At 38.7% G+C, this 22,239-nt stretch overlaps 4 protein-coding genes across 9 annotated transcripts; 3 read left to right on the top strand and 1 right to left on the bottom strand.

Annotated features, from left to right (window-relative positions):
* The first annotated feature begins 2,134 nt into the window (after window positions 1-2,134).
* Window positions 2,135-6,991, top strand: LOC146492288 (OX-2 membrane glycoprotein-like). Of its 3 annotated transcripts, XM_085151501.1 has the most exons (7): window positions 2,135-2,225; window positions 2,723-2,881; window positions 3,256-3,342; window positions 3,514-3,762; window positions 3,979-4,293; window positions 5,663-5,750; window positions 5,848-6,986. In XM_085151501.1, exons 2-7 carry the CDS (start codon window positions 2,842-2,844, stop codon window positions 5,897-5,899), a joined length of 831 nt encoding a protein of 276 aa, XP_085007627.1. In that variant the 5' UTR covers window positions 2,135-2,225; window positions 2,723-2,841; the 3' UTR covers window positions 5,900-6,986. The 3 variants fall into 3 exon arrangements, with proteins under 3 accessions (XP_085007627.1, XP_085007626.1, XP_085007625.1); XM_085151500.1 differs by lacking the exons at window positions 2,135-2,225; window positions 2,723-2,881 and having other exon boundaries at window positions 3,070-3,342; window positions 5,669-5,750; window positions 5,848-6,991; XM_085151499.1 differs by lacking the exons at window positions 2,135-2,225; window positions 2,723-2,881 and having other exon boundaries at window positions 3,070-3,342; window positions 5,848-6,987.
* A 1,732-nt stretch (window positions 6,992-8,723) lies between these two features.
* On the top strand, window positions 8,724-16,987 carry LOC146492286 (OX-2 membrane glycoprotein-like). 2 transcript variants are annotated; one of them, XM_085151489.1, is made up of 7 exons: window positions 8,724-8,855; window positions 12,535-12,873; window positions 13,687-13,986; window positions 14,064-14,102; window positions 14,204-14,291; window positions 15,484-15,546; window positions 15,711-16,986. In XM_085151489.1, the coding sequence occupies exons 2-7, from the start codon at window positions 12,579-12,581 to the stop codon at window positions 15,826-15,828; spliced, it is 903 nt and encodes a 300-aa protein (XP_085007615.1). In that variant the 5' UTR covers window positions 8,724-8,855; window positions 12,535-12,578; the 3' UTR covers window positions 15,829-16,986. The 2 variants fall into 2 exon arrangements, with proteins under 2 accessions (XP_085007615.1, XP_085007613.1); XM_085151487.1 differs by lacking the exon at window positions 8,724-8,855 and adding an exon at window positions 10,067-10,247 and having other exon boundaries at window positions 15,711-16,987.
* Window positions 14,387-15,340, bottom strand: LOC146492287 (OX-2 membrane glycoprotein-like; the record flags this gene model as incomplete). The annotated part of the gene is made up of 2 exons (XM_085150205.1): window positions 14,387-14,742; window positions 15,170-15,340. Coding segments are annotated over 2 exons (510 nt in total), but the record flags the coding sequence as incomplete, so codon positions are not given.
* A 1,100-nt stretch (window positions 16,988-18,087) lies between the features above and the next one.
* Window positions 18,088-21,722, top strand: LOC146492285 (nectin 1a-like). 3 transcript variants are annotated; one of them, XM_085151475.1, is made up of 6 exons: window positions 18,088-18,220; window positions 19,444-19,782; window positions 19,899-20,216; window positions 20,311-20,331; window positions 20,428-20,527; window positions 20,933-21,722. In XM_085151475.1, exons 1-6 carry the CDS (start codon window positions 18,157-18,159, stop codon window positions 21,051-21,053), a joined length of 963 nt encoding a protein of 320 aa, XP_085007601.1. In that variant the 5' UTR covers window positions 18,088-18,156; the 3' UTR covers window positions 21,054-21,722. The 3 variants fall into 3 exon arrangements, with proteins under 3 accessions (XP_085007601.1, XP_085007599.1, XP_085007600.1); XM_085151473.1 differs by having other exon boundaries at window positions 20,293-20,331; XM_085151474.1 differs by lacking the exon at window positions 20,933-21,722 and adding an exon at window positions 20,621-20,918 and having other exon boundaries at window positions 20,293-20,331.
* Window positions 21,723-22,239: the final 517 nt, after the last annotated feature.

The following is a 22,239-nucleotide window of genomic DNA, read 5'->3' as shown; positions in this document are numbered from 1 at the left end:
CATGTTGAGTTTGCTCTTTGGTTTCATATCTTAGTGAGGATATCTAACTGACACAATGCTTTACCTAGCTGCTTACCCTAACATTTAGAATATATCTGCGTAATTTAGCCTGTCAAGACACACAGCCTATATTTTGCATCCAAAATCTGAATTGTAGACTGTTATGGATGATGATGATGATGATGATGATGATGATAATGATGATGATGAAATTTGTGCATGAAATCCTTGGATCCTTGTTTTGTCCTGCTTGTTCTTGCTGTAGATGACTGTCCGTCTCTATGTCGCGGACACTAGGTTTTGTGCCCAAGTTTTAAAGTTTGTGTTTCTTTTTGTGATTCGTCTGTTATTGTGCTTTGAGTTGCTATTTTTTTTTTTTTTTTTTTTGCAGATATTCACGGTTGGTTTCTTTGCGTATATCCTCAGGCTATCCCTAGTTTTAGTTTTGCTGTCTATTTTAGTTCTGGGTTATAGTTAGTTATAGATAGTTGTTTATATTCCCTGATTCTATTTGTTCTGGCTCCCCCATGTTTCCTGTATCTTGCTATCTTTGTAAAATGTTATTTGTTTCCTGTTTTATTTTGGTAGCATTTATCTCACGTTTAGTAATCAGTTGTATTTCCCCTAGTCTTTTTTCCATGATTGTTGATACCTGTGTGTTCTCCATAGGTGTATTCAGATGGTCAGAGGGCCCGGTGGCGCCTGTGTCCGGCAGCCTCGCCTCTGTCAGTGCGCCCCAGGGCAGCTGTGGCTACAATGTAGCTGCCATCACCAGTGTGTGAATGTGAGTGTGAATGGGTGAATGACTGAATGTAGTGTAAAGCGCTTTGGGGTCCTTAAAGACTAGAAAAGCGCTATACAAATGCAGGCCATCTACCATTTACCATTCATTTTCCCTAAGTGGCTCTTGCGCTAATCTGTTTTGTTGGTGGATTAGTCATCTGTCATGGTGTGTTGCCAGTAAATTTTTTGATCACATGACTCTTCTAGATTCCACGGCTTTAGCTTCCTGTTGGACTATGTTATCTTCAAAACCTTCACTTAAGTTTTCCTTTAAATCTGTCTGTTGAAGACTGCATTTGGGGGTCCTCCTCCTCATTTCATGACACCCTGATTCTGGTTGTTCTTCCTGTTAAATAGGAGCCCTTCCTTCCTACTCTCGCCATATGCTTGCTCATCGAGGATCATCAGATTATTGAATTAAATTAAATTAAATTAAATTTTATTTATATAGCGCCAAATCACAACAGTCGCCTCAAGGCGCTTAAGGAGTTCTCTTTCTAATATTTCTGTATATCTTCTCAGTCATGGTAATCTTGAGAGCTTAAAAAATGCAACTGGATGTCTTTAGGTTTTTGAAGATGTGTTATCTCTTTTTCAAGAAGCTTCTTCAGTTCTACAACAACTGGTGGAGAGTCACAGTTTATTACACCCCCGGTGTGGGCTGTCTTGAGGGTCATCAACCCACTAGTCATCATATGACTCTTCAGATGAGCCAAGATGTAAAAAAGGTGTGGGTCATTCCTGTCATTGGGGCAGATAATCTTATGTTGGACAAAGCCTTAAAAAATGAGGTTTTCAGTATCAGGATACACGTTTTTGCTTTTTCTGTGATTTCTTTTGCCATCATGATGACTGCTACCTGCTTAGTCCTGCAGAAACAAGAACAAAATTATCAGAGGCCCAAGATAAGGAAGAGTGGATGAAAAATAATGTGCCAAAGAGATCTCCAAAAATTTCCAAGGTGAGGCTTATCAAAGGTCAAACGTTGTTCTCTAGAGTGCTGATCATAGACATAGTCCCTTTATTGCACAATGATTTACAGTTTGCCAACTTCTGTTAACGATTTGTTTATTATAAACATTCATAAAAAATGGAGCCCATAGTCTAGAACAGGGGTGAGCAACTCCAGGCCTCAAGTGCCGGAGTCCTGCAGGTTTTAGATCTCACCCTGAGTCAACACACCTGAATCAAATGATTCATTACCAGGCCTCTGGAGAACTTCAAGACATGTTGAGGAGGTCGTTTAGCAATTTGGATCAGCTATGTTGGATCAAGGACACAACTAAAACCTGCAGGACACTGGCACTCGAGGCCTGGAGTTGCCCACCCCTTGTCTAGAAGGTTTTCCAGAAGGTGATGACTTATGGAAACCCCTCTTTGACGTGAGAACAAAGACGAGCAAACTGGTCAGGGAGCCTATCACAGCTGTCTTAGGGCAACAGGTAACCAGTCTGTTGTATGGCTAACACATAGAGACAGACAACCATTTATACCTGTGGGCAATTTAGAATCGACAATGAACCTAACAGCACTAACTGCATGTCTTTGGGAGGAAGCCAGAGTACCCAGAGAGAAACATGGGAAGAACATGAAAACTCCACACAGAGAGAGCCTGGCTTGATTGTGGACTTGAACTCAACCGTGCTAATCAATGTGCCAAAATGCTGCCTGAAAAAATATGATTACATTGGCAAATTAATGGGAAGAAATGGAATATCAAACAGAATGAATGCAATGAAAATGTGTCAATTAATGTACATTTATTTGCATTAATCAAGTATTTCTTCAAAAAAGTTTTAGGCACACCGTGTATTTGACTTAATTTTTTTTCATATCTTGCAAAAATATATCAAACCACCAATCAGTGCCTCATTTATGAGAAGCTTATAAGCTGAAATACAACCAAAAACCTATATCATGCGTTTGTCTTACCTCAAAGGGTTTCATATGGGTCTGCACTCAGTCAGGGAATCCCCTGTTAAAGTTTCATTTTGAGCAGCATAAATAGCCAGTACAGGGACAAAACGAAAGTGTTGACTACACAGCAGTGAAGCAAAGATGATGTTCCTCCTCCTGATTGTTTTTTGTTTATTCAAAGGTAAGTCTCTCTAAACGCAGCTCCTTTATATTATTATTTGCTATTATTATATTAATCATAATAATATGATATACAGTTTTACAACCCTGCCTTTTTATGGTTTTATGATCCAGATCACATTAATTTTACTTTTAATATGCAGAGGGAAATGTATTATTATGTATTATACCATTTAAACAGTTCTACCTGGATTTTAAAGTAAAAATGCAAAAACAAAAAAAACAGTGCGAGTTGTAATTTGGTGAAATTTACAGTTTATATAAGAGTAACAGTCAGGTCTGTTCCTTTTTACTGTGCTGCATTACTGAGTAGCATGAAAGCTTTTTTTCCTATCGAGTCTGCACTTACTTACATTCAGCTTCCATTATTTTCAGCCTCGGCTTCACTCAGTCTACAAGGAGACACAACAGCTGAGTACGGCAGTGATGCGCACTATAGGTGCGCGCTGCCAAACTCCACAGGTGCGCTTGTTTGTTTTTTTAAATTATTATTATTATGAATTCTATTATTCAGTTGTTGTCCTCGCCCAGATCCTAATCTCTGAGCTGCTGATGTTATCCAGAACATTAGTTAAATATTAACACACTCTATGCAGGGTGCTTACTGGATTACCTTTTGGCTTTTACCGGCAGGTGTGCTGCAGGTTACTTGGCAAAGGTTCGTCAAGGGGACAGTGGAGAACATGGCAACATACAGCGAGCGCTTTGGAATAGACGTAAACACGCCCTACCGTGGAAAAGTGCTCGTTACGAAAGAGTCTTTCAGCCCTTCGGCGATCAAACTGACGAATCTCACATGGGAGGATGAGAGTTGTTTAGTCTGCGCCTTTAACATCTTTCCTGGCGGCTCGAAAAGAAGTCAGATTTGCCTCAAAGTGCAAGGTAGATTGCTGCAAACCCATTCATATGAACGGACATTATAAGTAACCTCTGAAATTGAGAGAGCCGTTATGTTAAGAAAAAAATAGAGCCAGCTTTTTTTTCTTTTTCTTTTTTTTTGTTAAAGGGAGGAAAAAATCCTGACCTTTATTACTGTTACTTGTGACATTAAGCTGGCTGCAGTTCTCAAACTGATCAATATTTCATTTGTCCGTAAAGGGATATCAAAGGTGGACACAATGCACCACGCAAAGCAAGATGGAGAAGTTGTGTTTAGCTGCTCCGCCACAGGCAAACCAGCTCCCACCATAGAGTGGAACCTTTCAGATGGAGCCACAATCGCAGAAGAACCACAGACAGTGACAGTAAAAAACAGCGACCACACGTTCAACACCAGCAGCAACATAACTGTGAAAGTACCTCCCGGTTGGCGTGGACCCGCGGCGTGTGTGCTGAACCGTGGAAAAATTGGAGAGAGGGAAGAGAGGATCGCTTTCTCCTCCTCTGCATCGGCGGACGGGGACGACCAGAGAGGTATGCACGAGTCCTTTTATGTAACCGCATTTATGTGTAACACTGCGTAATATATTCCTAATAAATGAACACGCGCTGGGAGTTCATTCTAATCATCCAATTCAAGCGTAGGTGGAGTTTGCAGGGGAAAAGACTTCCATGAAACTATTACTAAATGTCTAACTATCGGGAAGTGAAGAGTGAAATTATGAGACAGTTTTGAGTGACACCTTGGCTGTGGTTGTTTAGAAAATGATGCAGGTAGGAAGTCCCTGTGGCGATCTGGTCCCAGCTTCCTGGAACGTTCCCAGCAGAGTGCGCACTGACTGAAAGTGATGTCACTCCTCCGCCACAGCCTGACCGTGTGATATTTGGATGCAAATCTTGCTTATTCAGGTTTTGTGTTCAATTTGGTGCTAATCAAACTAAAACATAGACTACTGTTTGTGATTAAGAGCTAACAGGAAAATTCAGACTCACTAAACTGCGTCATTTTTGTTTGTTTGTTTGTTTTTGACCGCAAGGCACCAGCATCAGTGTTCCTTTTTCAACACGTTCTCATTCCCAAAGCGTAACATTTTACGCTAGGTGACAAATCGTCAACATGCTACCCACCACGTTCCTAAATGACGACCTCGGAAAAATGAGGAAATATGAGAACCGTATGGACTCAATCTACACATGTTCGCTGTTTTCCTTCAAATCGCTTAGAAACAGCTATTTAACATCATTAAAGTCCTGGTTAAGATCAGGAAAAAGGTTATGGTTAGGGCTAGGGATAAGGTTAGGTTTAGGGCTGGAACGTCTATTACCGCGGGAGCGTCATTGCACTGCATTTCGCCCATAACCCGCCGCGTACCATAAGAACGCCGAAGGTCTCCTTTCGCGTTCCTCAGGAACGCCGCGGGATGTGACAAAACGTCGGCATGTTACGCCTCGGGAGTGAGAACGGGCTGTCCTTTTTTCACTTATCAGGAACGCAGGAATTCCCTGAAATTCCAAGTCATTTTAAATTCATTTCCTGATGACATGGGACAAACTGTGTGACAATGAAGTAGTCAAGGAGTGTCGCACTAGAAAAATGACAAACAAAAGTGACTAAGAGCAGACTGAGTGAATGCTATGCTGTGAGTCAGCTGATGCTTTCAGTACGGCGATGACGCCAGTTTCGCTTCTGGCGAATTAAAAAAAACCCACGTCACGATACAGTGAGCGGTGTTGCTGAGCAGTAGCTCTCTGGGGAGGTCATCTGACGGGTGATGGACATTAGTTGTTTGGCTTTAACAGTAAATGTGTGACCGTGTAAATCCCCCCCCCCCCTTTCCTCTTTCACAGAAGCGTCAGTCATTTTGTTTCTGGAACAAACTAACCAGTTGCTCTTTCTCTCCAGGGACAGGACCGTCTCCGTCAGCGATCGCACTGATCTGCATTACTATAATTGTTTGCTGTATAGCTGTTGCAGTGTATGTGATTAAAAGGTGAGCTTTTAGTGCTGTTTTATAGCATCTGAGACAGTTACTTAACAGATGAGCCAGCTGATAAACTGTTTTCTTTTTATTTTCTCTTTCTTTCTAGGAGTTCTAGGAAGCACAGCCAGAGAGAAGGATCATGTTCCATGCATGCATAACCAATGTTAGACTTTCTAGCTGCCTTTTGCGATGCAAGCTGTGCAAACACCTTTCCTTTGTGAATTAAGGTCAAGCATTGGCAGGTAGCTTCAAACTTTCACATGCGTGGACCTGTCCATTGACATTTCTTGTGAACTGCCCTACTCAGCACTTTAATGTCACGGAGCTTTGAGCAAAACATGTTTCATCCGACTCTGAATGTAAAAAAAATTAAAATACACAAATATCATGGAGAAGAAGCGGTGCAAAGCCACAAGGATGTGATAGGAATATAGCTTTCGTTTTTTCGGAATTGCGTGCAGAACCTTTAAGCAGTAAACCGGAGTGTTTTTCAACAAAAGCGTGTGTGTGTGTGTGTGTGTGTGCGCGCGCGCGCGCGGAGGGGGGGGGGGGGGGCACTGGAAGTAAGGAAATGCCCTGTAGGCGGTATTACACTGGGGCTGTGCTGCTATCTAGTGGTCCTATCAGGGAATACAGGGAAGCACATGCAGACGGATGCAGGGTCCACATGGCTCACATGAGGCAACTCAAGGAAACGTTCCTAGCAAATCTGAACAAATACCTCAACAAAATAATTTCTATGTTTAAATGTTATTCACTGCGTCCTTGTAGTAAATGTGTACTTTCAGTTTGGCACTTTTCTGGCGGTTTGCACTCCAGTGTTTGTACTATTATTAAATATTATTTTAAGTAATACAGTGCAGTCAGTATGCAAATGTGCTGGCATCTAGCTTAAATACATTTAATTTACATTTAAGCTACATGCCAGCTTTAGCTGTGGTAAAATGAATGTGAGTTAGTCTTTATTATGTGTTATTAATCTGTGGTGTGGTTATCCTAAATGTTTGCACTGATGTATCTTTAATAATTTATTTTCAAATATTATTTATTGTTGAACTAATTAAATGTGTCTAATGTGTGTCTGATTTCATTTGTACAATATTTCTTTCATTTTTTGATGCGATTGTTTTTTCTTTTGTTTGCTTGAAAGGGCTCTGGTTGGGCTGAAAATATACTGTAATTTATGACATACAGCTTCTTTGGGATCCTTGTGATAAACCTACAATTTGCAAACCAAAACAAGGATTTTTCTTTTTCTTTACTTACCTGTCATAAAGACTTCCAGTCCAGGTTAAACATAATTTGTTGAAACACATACAGATCTAGAAAGGAAACATGTTTGTGTTAACACCATTAACACAAAAACTGATCATTATGATTAGGAGAAGTAATTGTAGTAGCCGTAGTAATAATGTTAGTAATGGCAGAATCCTCCGTTAGTTACGCTGCAATAGCTCTAGGCTGCTGGGGGCTTCCCATGATGCACTGAGTGTTTCTTCTTTTCCCCTATTTATGTGTTTATACACCTCTCTGCATTTAATCATTAGTTATTATTAATCCCTGGCTCTCTTGCACAGTGTGCCTTTTGTCCTCTCTCCCTCATCTCACTCCCAACCAGTCACAGCAGGTGGCTGTCCCTCCCTGAGCCTGGTTCTGCCAGCAGTTCCTGTTAAAAGGGAGTTTTTATTTCTCACTGTTGCCAAGTACTTGGTCAAAGGGGTCATATGAATGTTGGGTTTTTTCTTTAAACTGAGTTGAGTAATAGTAGAAGTATTTAGTCAATCATATAGTACTTTGGGTGGACTATACCACTAAAATGGAAGGGGAAAACCAGACTGACACATATTTTAAACTGGGAATAAGACTTTGCTTGTTAAATATTGAGTTGTTTATTATATAATAATATTCACATATTATCTTTTTGTCTTAGGGTTTTTACTTAGTTGTTAGTTTATGTGTGTCCATGGCTGACCTGATGAACAATTTACCTGAAACTGAGTTCAGTACAATTTGAATTTATGGCGGCACAGTATGAAACTATGATGCTACATCATGGAGTTACACATTATGTTAATTCTGTTTTTTATATTTTGGAGTCCTTGACAAATATGAGAAGTTGTATCTTAATAAAACAAATGTATATATGACATATGGGAGTTAGGTTATAGATGGGAAAGTTTTAATTTTTTAGTGATGATCATCATGGTGAGCTGGCATGTTAGAGAGTTTAATGGTGCAACCTTGTACAGTATAAACATATATTTTCTCACCTCGTGTGGTGTAATTTGTTTAAATAGGCCTCACTCAAGGAATAGCCTGCATTAGCAGGTTTGAGTTGTTAATTTCTAATGCCATTTAACCAAAGTAGTAAACTTAAATGTATTACTCCGATTGGTGGTGATATATCAATAATGCGCGAATGTAGCAACGGCAAGTTCATTGTGGGAATAAACGCATTCTACCAAGAGTAGCAAAAATTAGCAGATCAAAAACAAGCAAAGCTAATGGTAGAAGAACAGAAGAGAAGGACAGAAATACTATAGTGAAGGTGCAACTTTTACACATGCGTTTTCTCTCCAGAAATGAGACATATCAATGAGAGGAAGCAGTTTTGTTGAGCACCAGAAATATGCGGGGTACATATTGAGATGACAGGAGTGACTACAACAACGCTACCACCTGATATAAGTCTTGTGTCTGTCTCAAGGCAGCATCTGACCTCTGTATAAGCTCTTTCCATCACGTTCACCATCACTGTGTTGTTTTACTATTTCACTGTTTAGAGATTCCCAAATGATCCTTCAAAGATCTGCAGGTTTTTGTCTCTATGGAACCTGAGCAAATTCTTGCAACAGTGTCAAGGTCCTTGCTAAAAAGTCCTCCTGCCAGGGCATGCCTTACCTGCATGGGAGGAGCATGACTCCGCCAGGGGGCAATAGCCGATCAGAGTGCACACCCGTTCTCTCCTTGCTGTGTCTCCCTGCAGGCAAGTTATGGACTTGGATTGAATCAGACTAAGGCGGGTGTTGTGCCAAAACGTGATTGTCTTCCAAAAACTGATTTCCGGTATTTGCCAATTTTTAAGTGGACAAAAGGAAGCTGATTGATTATAATGTAAGTACAATAACACAGCTACAAAGATACTTCAGAAACAGGTAAATCTTTAATTTTGTATATAACCCCTTTGTAATACCTGTTCACCAAAGTCTATTTAGCAACATATGTAAAAATGCAATATAATGGATATCACTGAAAATGTCCTCTTACTGCCAGTGTAAGACATACATACAACATTATATACACAATATATATGAAAACCATTACTGTGTGCGCCTCTTGGACAACATGCAGAATAACATTACTGTTGTGACTTTAGCCACATATGTAGCTCTTGTTGACTTGTTAAGAACCATGTGATGTTTCATGGAGTAAACTATCTATTTATTCAGCATTACATGAGTTTATGGAAACATAAATGTCCCTGATCTTTAAAGGCAAAGTTTTATTTGCTGTCATCATGCATAGCATATTTGCATAATGCATAAAAGGTTCCTGGTTTGTAAATGAAAAGAAACACAAACCCAGCTTCAGGGGAGATAGAAAATACATGACACTGTTAACCTCACAGGAATATTGTAATTTGATAAAGGAGGTTGTCAGAGGAATTGTCTAAATGTGTAAATCTTTGTAAAGTCAACAACAACTGTGCAAAATGGAGAAAATGCAAACACACGTGATATTTTGTTTCTCCACAATATCTCATTAAATGCTTCTTCTTTTGTGTCTTTACTGATATATTGTGTCACTTTTGGCATACTGGTTGTTTATTTGTATGTGTAAATGGCACGTGTGACTTTATCATATTGTTTTTTTACATGTGATGATAAAAAAAAAAAGTTTCAGCTTTATTTTGTATTTTTTTTACTCTAAGGTCTTCAGTGGTGCTGAGAATATTATGTAATTTACACAAAAGGGTAGCCTACAGCCTCTCTGGGATCCTCAAGATAAACCTACAATTTATATACCTGAAATGTTAATTATCTTTGTTTTGCTGTGATTTTCTGTCAGGAAGAGTTTCAGAACAAGCTGGAAAAAAACTTGGACAATGTAACAGAAAAGTTGACTTCCATATTTGGTGCGCTGGTATGTGGTTACATAACAAGAGGACTGTACCACTGCAGCACAAGAGGGGAGACTCGCTCTTCATATCGCATGTTGAAGTGATAACTGAACATTGCCTGTTGAATAATTCATTTGTTATTATATTATAATACCACTCAGGTGTGATTTTATCTTAGGTTGTTTTTTTTAGCTACTTTATTAGTTTATATGTGATTATATAAGTGCTGTGATGAACAATTAACCCGGAACTGCTTTGACTTGCCCAGCCTACACGTCAAATCAGTTTGAATGTTTTGGCGGTAAAGTACGGAGGCACGATGCCGCGCTTTGAAGTTACATGTTATTATGTTACTACTCTTCTTATTTTCGGAGTCTTTCACAAAGGTGAGCTGAAACTGGGTGTCAATGTTACACACGTGCATGGGCCAATAAGCGATTCTTCCCGAAAATACTGACTTCTTCCTCTTCTTTGTTAAACGTGAGGATGTTCATTAGGGTGAACTGGTACTGTTTGGGTTTAACTGAGTATTTAAGTGGGAGGCAGATTTACACGCAGTTGGTTTTTAGGTCTCTTTAGTGTACACGCAGAAGCGCGCTTACGTACATTATCATCATACATCCGTGTCCATGATGGCGCTGTAAAAATGTTGTTAGAGCAAATTTAAGAAGAGACAAAAAGTCCTCTCTCTGTCCAGCGTTTCATCGGGAGAGAAAACGTAATCACGACAAAGTATTTTCACGGGTGCAGGTATGCAGCTCTCGCGTTCAAATTCCTCGCGCATAGTCTGAGCTCTCAGTGCTCCCTCTGGCAGCTCCGCTTTCCCCAAACTGAACCGTGAGCCCGCCATTCACCGACTTTTCAAAGTTTGGGGGGCGGAGCCAAAAAGGAACATGGGCGACTTTCAAAGCAGTAGGAAATAGTGATGGGATTTCCGGCTCTTTTTATAGATCCGGCTCTTTCGGCTCGGCTCACTAAAAAGAGCCGGCTCTTTCGGCTCCGAACCGGCTCTTCAGGTTGTTTTGTTGCTTTAATTATTTAATCATTAACAATAATATAAAATTATGCAGAAGAGGAATTACTAATGTAAAAAAAGTGGTTTTATTTATATATGTTTATATATGGCCCCTAGAGACAAAGCACGTACAAACTCTAAAGCATATACAAACTCCAAAAAAGCACGCACAAACTCCAAAACACATTTCTAGCGTTTACTGAACTTCCAAAACAGAGCTACCCAGATCACTTAAATTACACAATTGAAAGCATGTGTGTATTGTTTGTGTATTTATAGACAAGCACTCATATTTATTCAAATAATTAAAAAAAAAAGTTCATTTTCCTGTTACTACCACACACCAAATCCGGTTGTTGATACTTCCTGGCTTGTGTAGCCACTAGGTAACAAAAGCTCAACACTGCGCCCTGCATCCTGGAGCACTTCTGTTGTCTTTTGTACGTGCTTCTGAGTTTTTACGTGTTTTTTTTACGCATTTTAGAGTTTGTACGTGTTTTGGAGTTTGTACGTGCTTTGTTTCTAAGGGCCACCATAAGTATATTTTATTTATTCACTCCACATAAAATGTAATAAATAAATCATATAATACAAAAAACAACTATTTACATTTTAAACTTTAAACTTTTTCAATTTTCAGCTTTTTCCTTTTAAACAAATTTAACGTGAAACAACACAAAACACTGCAAACCACAACACAATTAAATATAAATTAAAATATTAAAACAAAAAGAAGATGCACATTCTCTGTCATATGGGCCTGCATGATTTCTGAATCCTTTATCATCTGCAACTGAAAATAGTGGATGATTACTATACCTTTCTAATGTGACGTTGTTGTCCCTCGCTCTCTTTCTCTCTGGCTCTGTTCCTGTGCTACTGCGAGTGTAACTAACGCCCCTCCCCCCTCTGCCCAGCGCAAAGTACAGGCCGCGCATGCGGAGTTTAGCAGAAAAAAGGGCGAGAGAGAGGGTGAGAGAAAGAAAAAAAAAACCTCACGGCTCCCAATAAGGAGCCGGCTCGCGTCGTTCACTTCAAAGAGCCGGCTCTAAGAGCCATTTCGTTCGCGAACGACCCATCACTAGTAGGAAACAACCTCGAGTTGTACCGTGCGGCAACGTGACCGCTGTTTTATGCCGTGTTTGTTCTTGAAAATAAATTAAAAATACCGTCATTTTCTGGAGTGTATGAGTGCAAGTACTAACAACTACCATTAGAATACTTTAATGCAAGGGCAATCTCATAATCCAGGAGATTCTATGTCCTGAAGCATTTCCGTCCACTCACAGTATGTGCAGTTACACGTGTTTGCTGCAGATTGGCCATTAAATTATGTTTTATCTCTTGACTTTTGACATAATTCAATACAGTCTGATGGCTGAGCAGAACTGAACTGAAGTTAATGTGTTTAAGCATAGTAATGACATATCTGTATAAATAGGAACCTATGATAAAGTTCCTATTGAAAATATTCACATTTAATATATGTTGGAAGCACTTAACCTATATTTACCAACCATATTTGTAATAAAACTTTAATGACGGTACATAGACTAATGACTACTGCAAATACTGACTTTGAATTTAAACAGAAAACTGAAAAAATGGACTAATTGAAAACTGAATGTGCCTCACATCTCAAACTGTATCTCCTACAGCTCTAACAGCAGTGATCCAAACACAGCAGACTGTGCTGGCAGCAATGAGAGAAGATGCTGAAGTCAGCTGTCAGCTCTTGGAGCCTAAAGACGTCGTTCAGGTCACATGGCAGAAAAGCTTACATGACGTGGAGACAAATGTTGCCACCTACAGCAAGCAGTTTGGTCCGAGAGTGAATGATGGCTTTAAAGATAAATTTGAGTTTAAACACACTGGACTACAGAACTGCTCCATAGTCATCAAGAATTTGACGGAGGAGGATGAAGGCTGCTATCGCTGTCTGTTTAACACTTATCCTGAAGGAGCCTTTATCGATATAACCTGCCTCCAACTCTATGGTGAGAACTTTAACCTTCCTTTCCCAACAATAAGTGACTCTGATGACAGATTAGAACTGAAGTTGTAAAACAGCTAACTAATCATATGCAGAGGAATGGCTTATTTCAAGAGTACTGTACCCTCATCGCAGTACAGAAACAGGTTTAGGGCATGCATTTTCACTGTTATGCAGTTGACACTTAGTTAAACTGCCAGGATGTCTTAAGTAAGTAATGACCTGGGTGCCCTCTAACTTCCAGCTTCTAAATTCAGATAAAATGTGCTTTACTTGGCACTAAGAATCTTAGAAATATGGTTTCTACTCTGGATGGCATTCCCTTGGCCTCCAGTAACACTGTGAGGAACCTTGGAGTCATTTTTGACCAGGACATGTCCTTCATTGCACATATTAAACAAATATGTAGGACTGCTTTCTTCCATTTGCACAATATCTCTAAAATTAGACATGTCCTCTCTCATAATGACGCTGAAAAACTAGTTCATACTTTTATTACTTCTAGGCTGAATTACTGTAATTCATTATTATCAGGATGTCCGAAAATTCATTGAAAAGCCTTCAAATCCAAAATGCCGAAGCAAGAGTCCTGACAGAGACTAGAAAGAGAGAGCAGATTGACTTTTCTACACTGGATCCCTGTTAAATCTAGCTTTGAATTCAACATCTTGATATCCTGACAGTTCACATGCAAGGTCTTGAATAATTAGGCCTAATTTGAATTAAATTGAACTCAAACAAACATAGTTGATATAAATGTGTTTGCAGCTGGTGTGTTTGTAAGAACATGTTGATGATATCTCCTGATCCTTCACAGAGCTGCATGAACCTGCTGTTGATGTCAGAGAGTCAAACTCTGCTGAAGAGTGGGTTGTTTCCTGTTCAGCCACTGGTCGACCTGCTCCCACTGTAACACTCAGTGTCTCACAACAAGACCTCAGCTTCTCACAGTACAACACTGTCAGTGTGTCCAACACCAACGCTACATTCACTGTCACCACTACAGCTGTGCTCTCAGGTTCACGTAAACACAGCACACAGGTGGGATGTGCAGCACGAGTGCTCTCTGCTCCTCACAGAGAGGTGATGGTGACGATTCCTGATGACGCTGATGATGGTGAGAAACTCTTGAAGTCATTTATTTATAAATTAATGATTACTTTGTGATTGTAATGTTTGTGTTTCTTCTACCAGGTCTTGATGATAAATCAGGATCTAATCCCAGGAATTTAGGTGTGTTGACATTTGTATGTTTTAAAGTCAGCTTTCCTGTTCCTATTTTGTTTCGATAGATGTTCAAATTTTTATAACTTTTTCTCCTGTTTGTCTTAAAGGAATCAGGATTTCAGTGACTTTATCCTCTGTGGTGTTGGTGCTCGCTGTTCTCATCTTTGTCTGGCTTAGAAAGAAATCTCAGAACAGGTACTCCTCTTAAACCGCGTCTATGTTGCATGTTGTCCTGATAGATTTTTGTGCAGCAAATATCTTCAACCTGTTCTTAAAAACACACCAGCTGCTGACACATTTATGTCCACTATGTTTGTTTCAAGAACTTACCATAGACTTGGAGGCAGGTTCTACTAATGAAGGCTCCTTCAGGATAAGTGTTAAACAAACACCAATAGCAGCCTTCATCCTGCTCTGTCACATTCCTGATGACTATGGAGCAGTTCTGCAGTCCAGTGTATAAAAACTCGACTTTATCATTAAAGCCGTTTCGAAATTTGTCTCCACATCGTTTGAGATTGAATGTTGAGATAGGAGAAGTGAAACACACACAGTCTGTGAAACTCTGAATGGTTTCTGAAAAGCTGTTTTCAGTTTTTCTGCATAAATTCATAATTTTCTTTATTATTGTATCAAGATTGTGTATATGAATGTTTCACCATTATTACCTGTCAAATAATTGAAATGGTAGCTTTTATTTTCTCTAAGAGGTTTAAATAAAAACTATGATTTGTGTTAATAATTTCCACTCTGTTAAATCTCATATTGTATTTAATTACAAATATTAAGTAGACTGAACTCAGTTTTATATCAACTTGTTATTAGAACTCAATTTATAAGTTAAGTTACCGGTACTTAAGATTCACAAAGCTGATCAACTCAGTTTGAGCTCGAAATTTTGCTTCTTGGTGTGGAAGTGCAAAATAATATGATTTGAAATAGTCATGGTTTGCTGTGTGGCCGACAGGATGTTTGACCCAAACATGGGACTGATACGCAGAGAGTAAACTCAAAACTGCAGCTTTATTGCTGGAAAAACTCGAACGATTAATACAACAAACTTAACTGGAAACTGTCTCCACATCAGGAGAGATTTTCTGCCATGTGACCTGAAGGACGTCTTTAGTGTCCAAGAGCTGACAGCTGAATTCAGCATCTTCTCCCACTGCTGCCAGCACAGTCTGCTGTGTTTGGATCACTGTTGTTAGAGCTGTAGGAGATACAGTTTGAGAAGTCAAGAACTTTCAGAACTATTGTGAACTGTCCATTTTTCTTAGAGGTCAAGGGTCCAAACTATGGTTTTTATTATTTATTTCAAGTATATCATAAAGCATTTGTGTGAGTTTATTAGCAATAATAAATCTAATACATTTCTTACATTTTTCAGTCTTTCACACGCGGCGATTCAGTCGAATGAAACACCTGAAACTGCAAACAGAGACACTGAGGAGTAAGTGACTCTTTATCCTGTGAATGTACAACTGGAACTTTCAGCCTCTGTTGTCACATTTCACTTTCAATCTTTTAAATGTTCTCACACTTTGCTGTAACTTTATTCTCAATCATACAGTAATATTTAAAAAATGTAACTTTTTTGTTTGCTCTCATTTTAAGGACTGATACACAAGAGTACAGGGAAGTCAGACAAGAGACTCCTGAGCGAACTGAACAAAATCATAACCAAGTGTTGTCATCAGCACCTGCAAGAAGACTCATTTTTGATGAAAACTGAAACAAAGATTTGAATGACAGAAAGTATCCCACAAGATGGTGTATAAGAACTTCTTTTATTTATGTATTATTCACATTAATTAATTGTATACTGCCTTAGTGCCACTGGACTTTAGCATGTTTCACATTCATGCAGTTTGACAGATGGTGGGGGCCTGGTAAGGATGTTGGGGGGAAGCCGACCACTCCACAGGAAGAGTCTTTTGTCTCTTAGGCTTAGTCCACACTAATGCGTCTTAGTTTGAAAATGCATCGTTTTTCTCCGTTTTGGCCTCGTGTCCACACTGAGACTTTTGAAAACTCTCCCGAAAACGCAGACTTTCTAAAACGAAGGACGCATTTTAGTCATGTGATGCAGTCATGTGACCAATTAAACAAAGATAGCGGAGTGCATTATACAGCAGTTGTTTTGATGGATCTCAATTTTGACAGCCCTAAAAAAAGATTCATATCAGTTTGTACATGCTCCAGATAGCTTTTCTTCAAATTCTTTAATTAACACTTGCTTTTGCGCATGCGCAGTGCTGGAACATAAGCGTTTTCGGCTGTTTCAATGTGGACGCACAACTCTGTGAAACGACTGAAAACGCTAGTGTGATGAAAACGCCTTTTTCAAATCTATCCAGGCTAGTGTGGACATAGCCTCAGAGACTCTGCTGACCGTCTCTCCACCAAGCTTAGCTTTCTGTTCTTAGTTTTGATTAAAGAATGTTAGCTACCGCTCACCACTTGTCTGCAGGCTTTATTTAATGGAAAACTTCCACAACAACGGTAACAACAAAGAAGTTCAATCCTGAAGAAAAACAAAGGACTACACCAAAAGAAATCATCGTACTGGGGCTTAATTAACTTTCTGTTTACCATAATGAATTTTTTACACAACTGTACCGTGTCTGTAATTATGTAACATACTGTAAATATGAAAAATATGTCTGTTTGTTTTCATTGTGCATATTTTCATGTTGTTGTTCTTTTTAGTGTTGTAGGTTAGAGAAGTAATCAAATATGTAAAAAATACATATACTGCATATAATTGTTTTTTTTTGTTTTGGGCCATCATGTTACTTTAAATTTTAAAAAATGGGCGACAGTGTTGATTTATTTAAGTGTGTGATTTATCAATTTATTTTGGAATCATTAAATATATCCATCCATCCATCCGCTTCTGGTTATCCTTTTCAGGGAGGGGGGGGGGGGGGGGGCGCTGGAGCCTATCCCAGCTGTCATAGGGCAAGAGGCGGGGTACACCCTGGACAGGTCTGCCAGTCTGTCGTAGGGCCAACACACAGGGACAGACAACCATTCGCACATTCACACCTAGTGGCAATTTGGATTATCCAATTAACTTATCCCCACAAGCTGCATGTCTTTGGACGGTGGGAGGAAGCCGGAGGGAACCCACGCAAACACAGGGATAACAAAGACCCCGGCCTGATGGTGGAATTGAACTCAGGACCTTCTTGCTGTGCGGCAACAGCTAGCCACCGTGCTGCTCAGTGTTGATTTATTTAAGTGTGTGATTTATTGATTTATTTTGGAATCATTAAATATATATCTATATTTATTTATTATGAATGTTTGGCACCTCTCTAAAGGGGAATGCCATATTTTAAAAGGAATTATGCGTGTAACTGTAGAAAGATAACAAAACAAAGGATTTGTGAAACAGTAGAATAATTATATTTATAGTATGTTTCATTTGTGTAGTATTCTTGACTCACATGAGAATATCATGTATTCAATATTAATTTATTTTCAAAGAGTTTCAGTTTATCTGCTAACTTTACACTACGGTGTGCAGCTGGTTTTGATGAACATCTGTGTTCAGCAGCTGAAAGACTTCGGGATCTACACAAACAACCTGCAATTTAGTTGTAAATAGATGAGAATATAACAGCTTTCCACAGAGAGACCTCTCACAACAAATGTCCTCTAGCTTAATATCCCATCTGAAAACATGACTTTAGAGAAAATTCTAACATTTCTTTTTTCTTTGTGACAGAAATGCTTTTTTTTTTAAAACCACATGAAATGTAGTAAAAGATAATATGATTCTGGACTGTACTATTATCATACAGGGGGATCATAAAGGCAACTGCGCTGTATGTTATTGCACTTTTAAGTAATAAGTAACCATCAGTTACTGAAAAATTCTGTTACTATGTCCTTATAATCATGAAATATGTGTTTTATCATCAAGCATTATTGCTTCTTTACATACATTACAGAAAGTGTTACAACAATTTACCCGGAAGTAGTAGCGGTTTCTTTTGCAACCATATACTGTCCAGCTTTGGCGGTATTTCTGGCGGTACAGCATGGAGCAACAATGCCACAGCTTAGAATTACACATTATATCACTGCCGTTTTTATTTTTGGAGTCTTTGACAAAGGTAAGAAGAAACTTTTATTCCAGAATACCTACGTCTATGTATGTGACCATACTAGGGTGAGCTTATTTTATCTCCAAAAAAAAGAGGACACTTGACTCAGTCATGAAGAACTTGCTTAAAGAAACATATTTATAACATATTTAAACGATGCCTTCTCCGTGCGGTTAATGAATTGTGGAATAAAATATGTCATATAGGCTTTTACAAGTCAACAAGTGCAAAAAATAACTTAAAAGCCTCTGGAATTAAATAATGGTACAGAAATAATGCCTCAACTGCATACGAAAAAATACCAGTACTGGGTCGGTACGAGGGAAATTTCTTTTGCAGTTCGTCTGAAAAGATGCACTTGCGCTTTGGGATCTTCTAAACATCATTAGGCGTGGGGACGGTTGGTCACCCTAGACCACACGGACGTGTTACACTCTTTTTTTCGTATAATTTGAATTGTGGAACCGCTTTTCAGTGGGTAAGCGTTGAGTGTGATATTACACGAGTTCGTCAAATTTCAAATGAACGCCTTGCTAAGAAACGAAGTGTTTCTTTTACAGCGTTTTAAATTTGAAAGGAGCTACAGGAAAAGTTGATTTTGCATGACGTGACTTCAACAGCGCAGAGTGTAAATAACCCGATTTATTATTATACTTTCACTCATTATTGTATCAAACAAAAGAAAAGAGAAAGGTTACGTTCAGCAAGATGAAGGTTGTGTAAAGGATTTTGCTCAGCCTACAGTTTGAGATTCTTCAAATACTTTTGCTGCTTGTCATTTTAAAAGCAGACGCAGCTACCAGCAGCTTTTAAGGTACAAAGCTATCACGTCACTATGTCTACGCGTTATTATGGACATCTGTAGAAAACAGTCATTGGTCATCACCCACAGAACTTTCTTTCTTTCTTTTTATTGCTTTATGTTTCTGTTATCATCACAAAAGTTACTGCCTTTGAAAAATATTTTTATTGCTAATAAACCCACACAAATGTATTATGATATACTTGAAATAAATAATAAAAACCATGGTTTGGACCTTTGACCTCTAAGAAAGATGGACATTTCACAATAGTTAAACATTTATGCACACAATAGTGGTAGAAAAAAAACGAATGTGAATTTGGAATTTGAATTTAGAAAAAGGACAATGACCGGACTTAATAAGAGTGACACGGTAATGACAGTTTACTTTTCTGAAAGTTCTTGACTTCTCAAACTGTATCTCCTACAGCTCTAACAGCAGTGATCCAAACACAGCAGACTGTGCTGGCAGCAGTGGGAGAAGATGCTGAATTCAGCTGTCAGCTCTTGGAGCCTAAAGACGTCCTTCAGGTCACATGGCAGAAAATCTCACATGATGTGGAGACAAATGTTGCCACCTACAGCAAGCAGTTTGGTCAGAGAGTGAATGATGGCTTTAAAGATAAAGTTGAGTTTAAATACACTGGACTGCAGAACTGCTCCATAGTCATCAGGAATGTGACGGTGCAGGATGAAGGATGCTATCGCTGTCTGTTTAACACTTATCCTGAAGGCTCCTTCACTGGTAAACCCTGCCTCCAAGTCTATGGTAAGAACTTTATCTTCTTTAACCAACAACAACTGCTTCAGACATTTATGTCAACATTTACTTGCAGCTGGTGTGTTTGTGAAAACATGTTGATGATATTTCCTGATCCTTCACAGAGCTGCATGAACCTGTTGTTGATGTCAGAGAGTCAAACTCTACTGAAGAGTGGGTTGTTTCCTGTTCAGCCACTGGTCGACCTGCTCCCACTGTAACACTCAGTGTCTCACAACAAGACCTCAGCTTCTCACAGTACAACACTGTCAGTGTGTCCAACACCAACGCTACATTCACTGTCACCACTACAGCTGTGCTCTCAGGTTCACGTAAACACAGCACACAGGTGGGATGTGCAGCACGAGTGCTCTCTGCTCCTCACAGAGAGGTGATGGTGACGACTCCTGATGATGATGATGATGATGATGATGTTGATGATGGTGAGAAACTCTTTCAAAGTTATTTATTTATGAATGAATCATTACTCTAATCTAATGTTTGTGTTTCTTTTTCCAGGGTTAAATGAGAAATCAGGATCTAATCAAAGAAATTTAGGTATGTTAATGTTTGTACTTCTTACAGATTCAGTGTATTGTTACTTTCTAGGTGTTCAGATTCATTTTTTTTCTCCTTTCCCATTTTTTCTCAAAGTTCTCAGGATTTCAGTCATGGTGGCCTCTGTGTTGTTGGTTGCCTGTGGTTTTTTAGCTCCACTCATCTTTCTCCAGCTCAGAAAGAAAACTCAGAGCAGGTACTCGTCTTAAACATTATCTGTGTTGCACCTTCTCTCTTTCATTCAACTGATCAAAGTTTGTGCAGCTTTAACTATTCTTGAATCCTTCAGTCTGTCACACAGGGAGACGATTAAAATACTTGAAACCACAATCAGAAGTAATTCCATCTTTATCATCCGGTCATCTCACATTTGGAAAGTTACTTCATTCTTTTTCACTCTCTGATATGCTGAGACATTTGACCTCTAAGTTTCCTCTAGAGCTTCTTTTTTCTCTCATTTATTTGTAATCTGATGTTTACTGCACATCAAACAATCTCTGATACATATTCCGTTGTGCTGTCTAAGCTGTTAATCTGTCCAGAATACTTTGGTTTGCAGTATTAACAGAGTCATGTTTCACTGTTTTCGTTGTATGTTAAGGCATGAAACACCTTCAGTCAACCAAAGTGAAAACAGGCTTAAAAAGCGGAGACCTGAGAGAAACCAACCAAACCACGATCCAAGCCTTTCACTTTCACTTGCACAAAGACTTACTTTTTAAGAGCGTTGACTTGTTTTTTGGAGCAGGGTTTGCAGCTAGATGTCTGGCTTTTCTGGACGGCACACATGTTCAAATGGACAGCTAGCATGTTCTGAACTCTTTTTAACTGGTCTTAATCTTAATCAATGATTTCAAACACTAGATGTTAGCGGTGTAGCAATTCTGTAAAACCTTTAATACCTCGATTGTTTGAACACAACTTTTGCCGATACCTCAAAATTTCTTTAGGGTGAAGGTATATAAAAAACAACAAAACAGTATAACTGTTTTGTTACCAGAGGTCTGATCACTTTATCAGGATTGTATCATGGTGAATAATTTCTATGTATTTTCAGTTTACTTTCTGGATGTACTTAATTTGCAGAGACCAAGTTTTGTGTGCATCTGTAGTGTAGTGGTTAGTGCGCTTTGGTCTCTGATTGGCAGCTCACATGTTTTTTTACTCAGGAAGAATTTTTGTGTTTTTCAAAAGTGATCTGAATGTGATTGAAGTGAGAGTTTAAAGTTGACTTGTTTTGAAATTTCTCTGCTTTTTCACTTTTACAGTGTGATGTTAAGATTTGACACAAAACCAGAATCATATTGATGTGTTGTGATTTGCTTTTTTAATGTAAATTCTTTGTACTATTTTTTATAACTTTTTTAAACATTAAACCTTTTATACAATAATTTTGGATGACTGGTTAAACTGCTTTTGCAGCCGAATACTCTTCAAATACGAATAACCACAATTAAAATCCCATATTGTGTTCACTTAGACGACAACAGATTTTCATGTGAAATTACACAAAAAGACCACATGAGGTCTCTGTTCATTCATGGTGAAGGTATGGAGGCTTTTCAAAATGTGAAAAAATGACATACAAATACACATGTTTATATTTACATTCATGAAGTTTTCAGTTCTCAGCCCAGTAATAATTGTCATGTAAGAACATGCTGGTGTTTCTTGTCAGGTATTGTTGGTATAGTGTTTTAGTGGTTTTATTTAGTACTTTTGTTTATCTAGAAAAGTACTTTTAGTCTGATAATACAGCAAATCAGAGATGAAGCCTCGACGAAGTGAATTATGAAGATGCTAATTAGGTTACCTGTCTGTTATTTGGTGTGTTAGTAATCCTGAGCCTGTTTAGCATCAGTAGTTCACAGCTGAAAGAATAGTTTTAGGATTTTCATGATCAACCTG

Source organism: Neolamprologus multifasciatus, chromosome 23, assembly GCF_963576455.1.
Source record: "Neolamprologus multifasciatus chromosome 23, fNeoMul1.2, whole genome shotgun sequence".
NCBI classification, from domain to species: domain Eukaryota; kingdom Metazoa; phylum Chordata; class Actinopteri; order Cichliformes; family Cichlidae; genus Neolamprologus; species Neolamprologus multifasciatus.
This window is presented reverse-complemented; position numbering and strand designations above follow the sequence as displayed.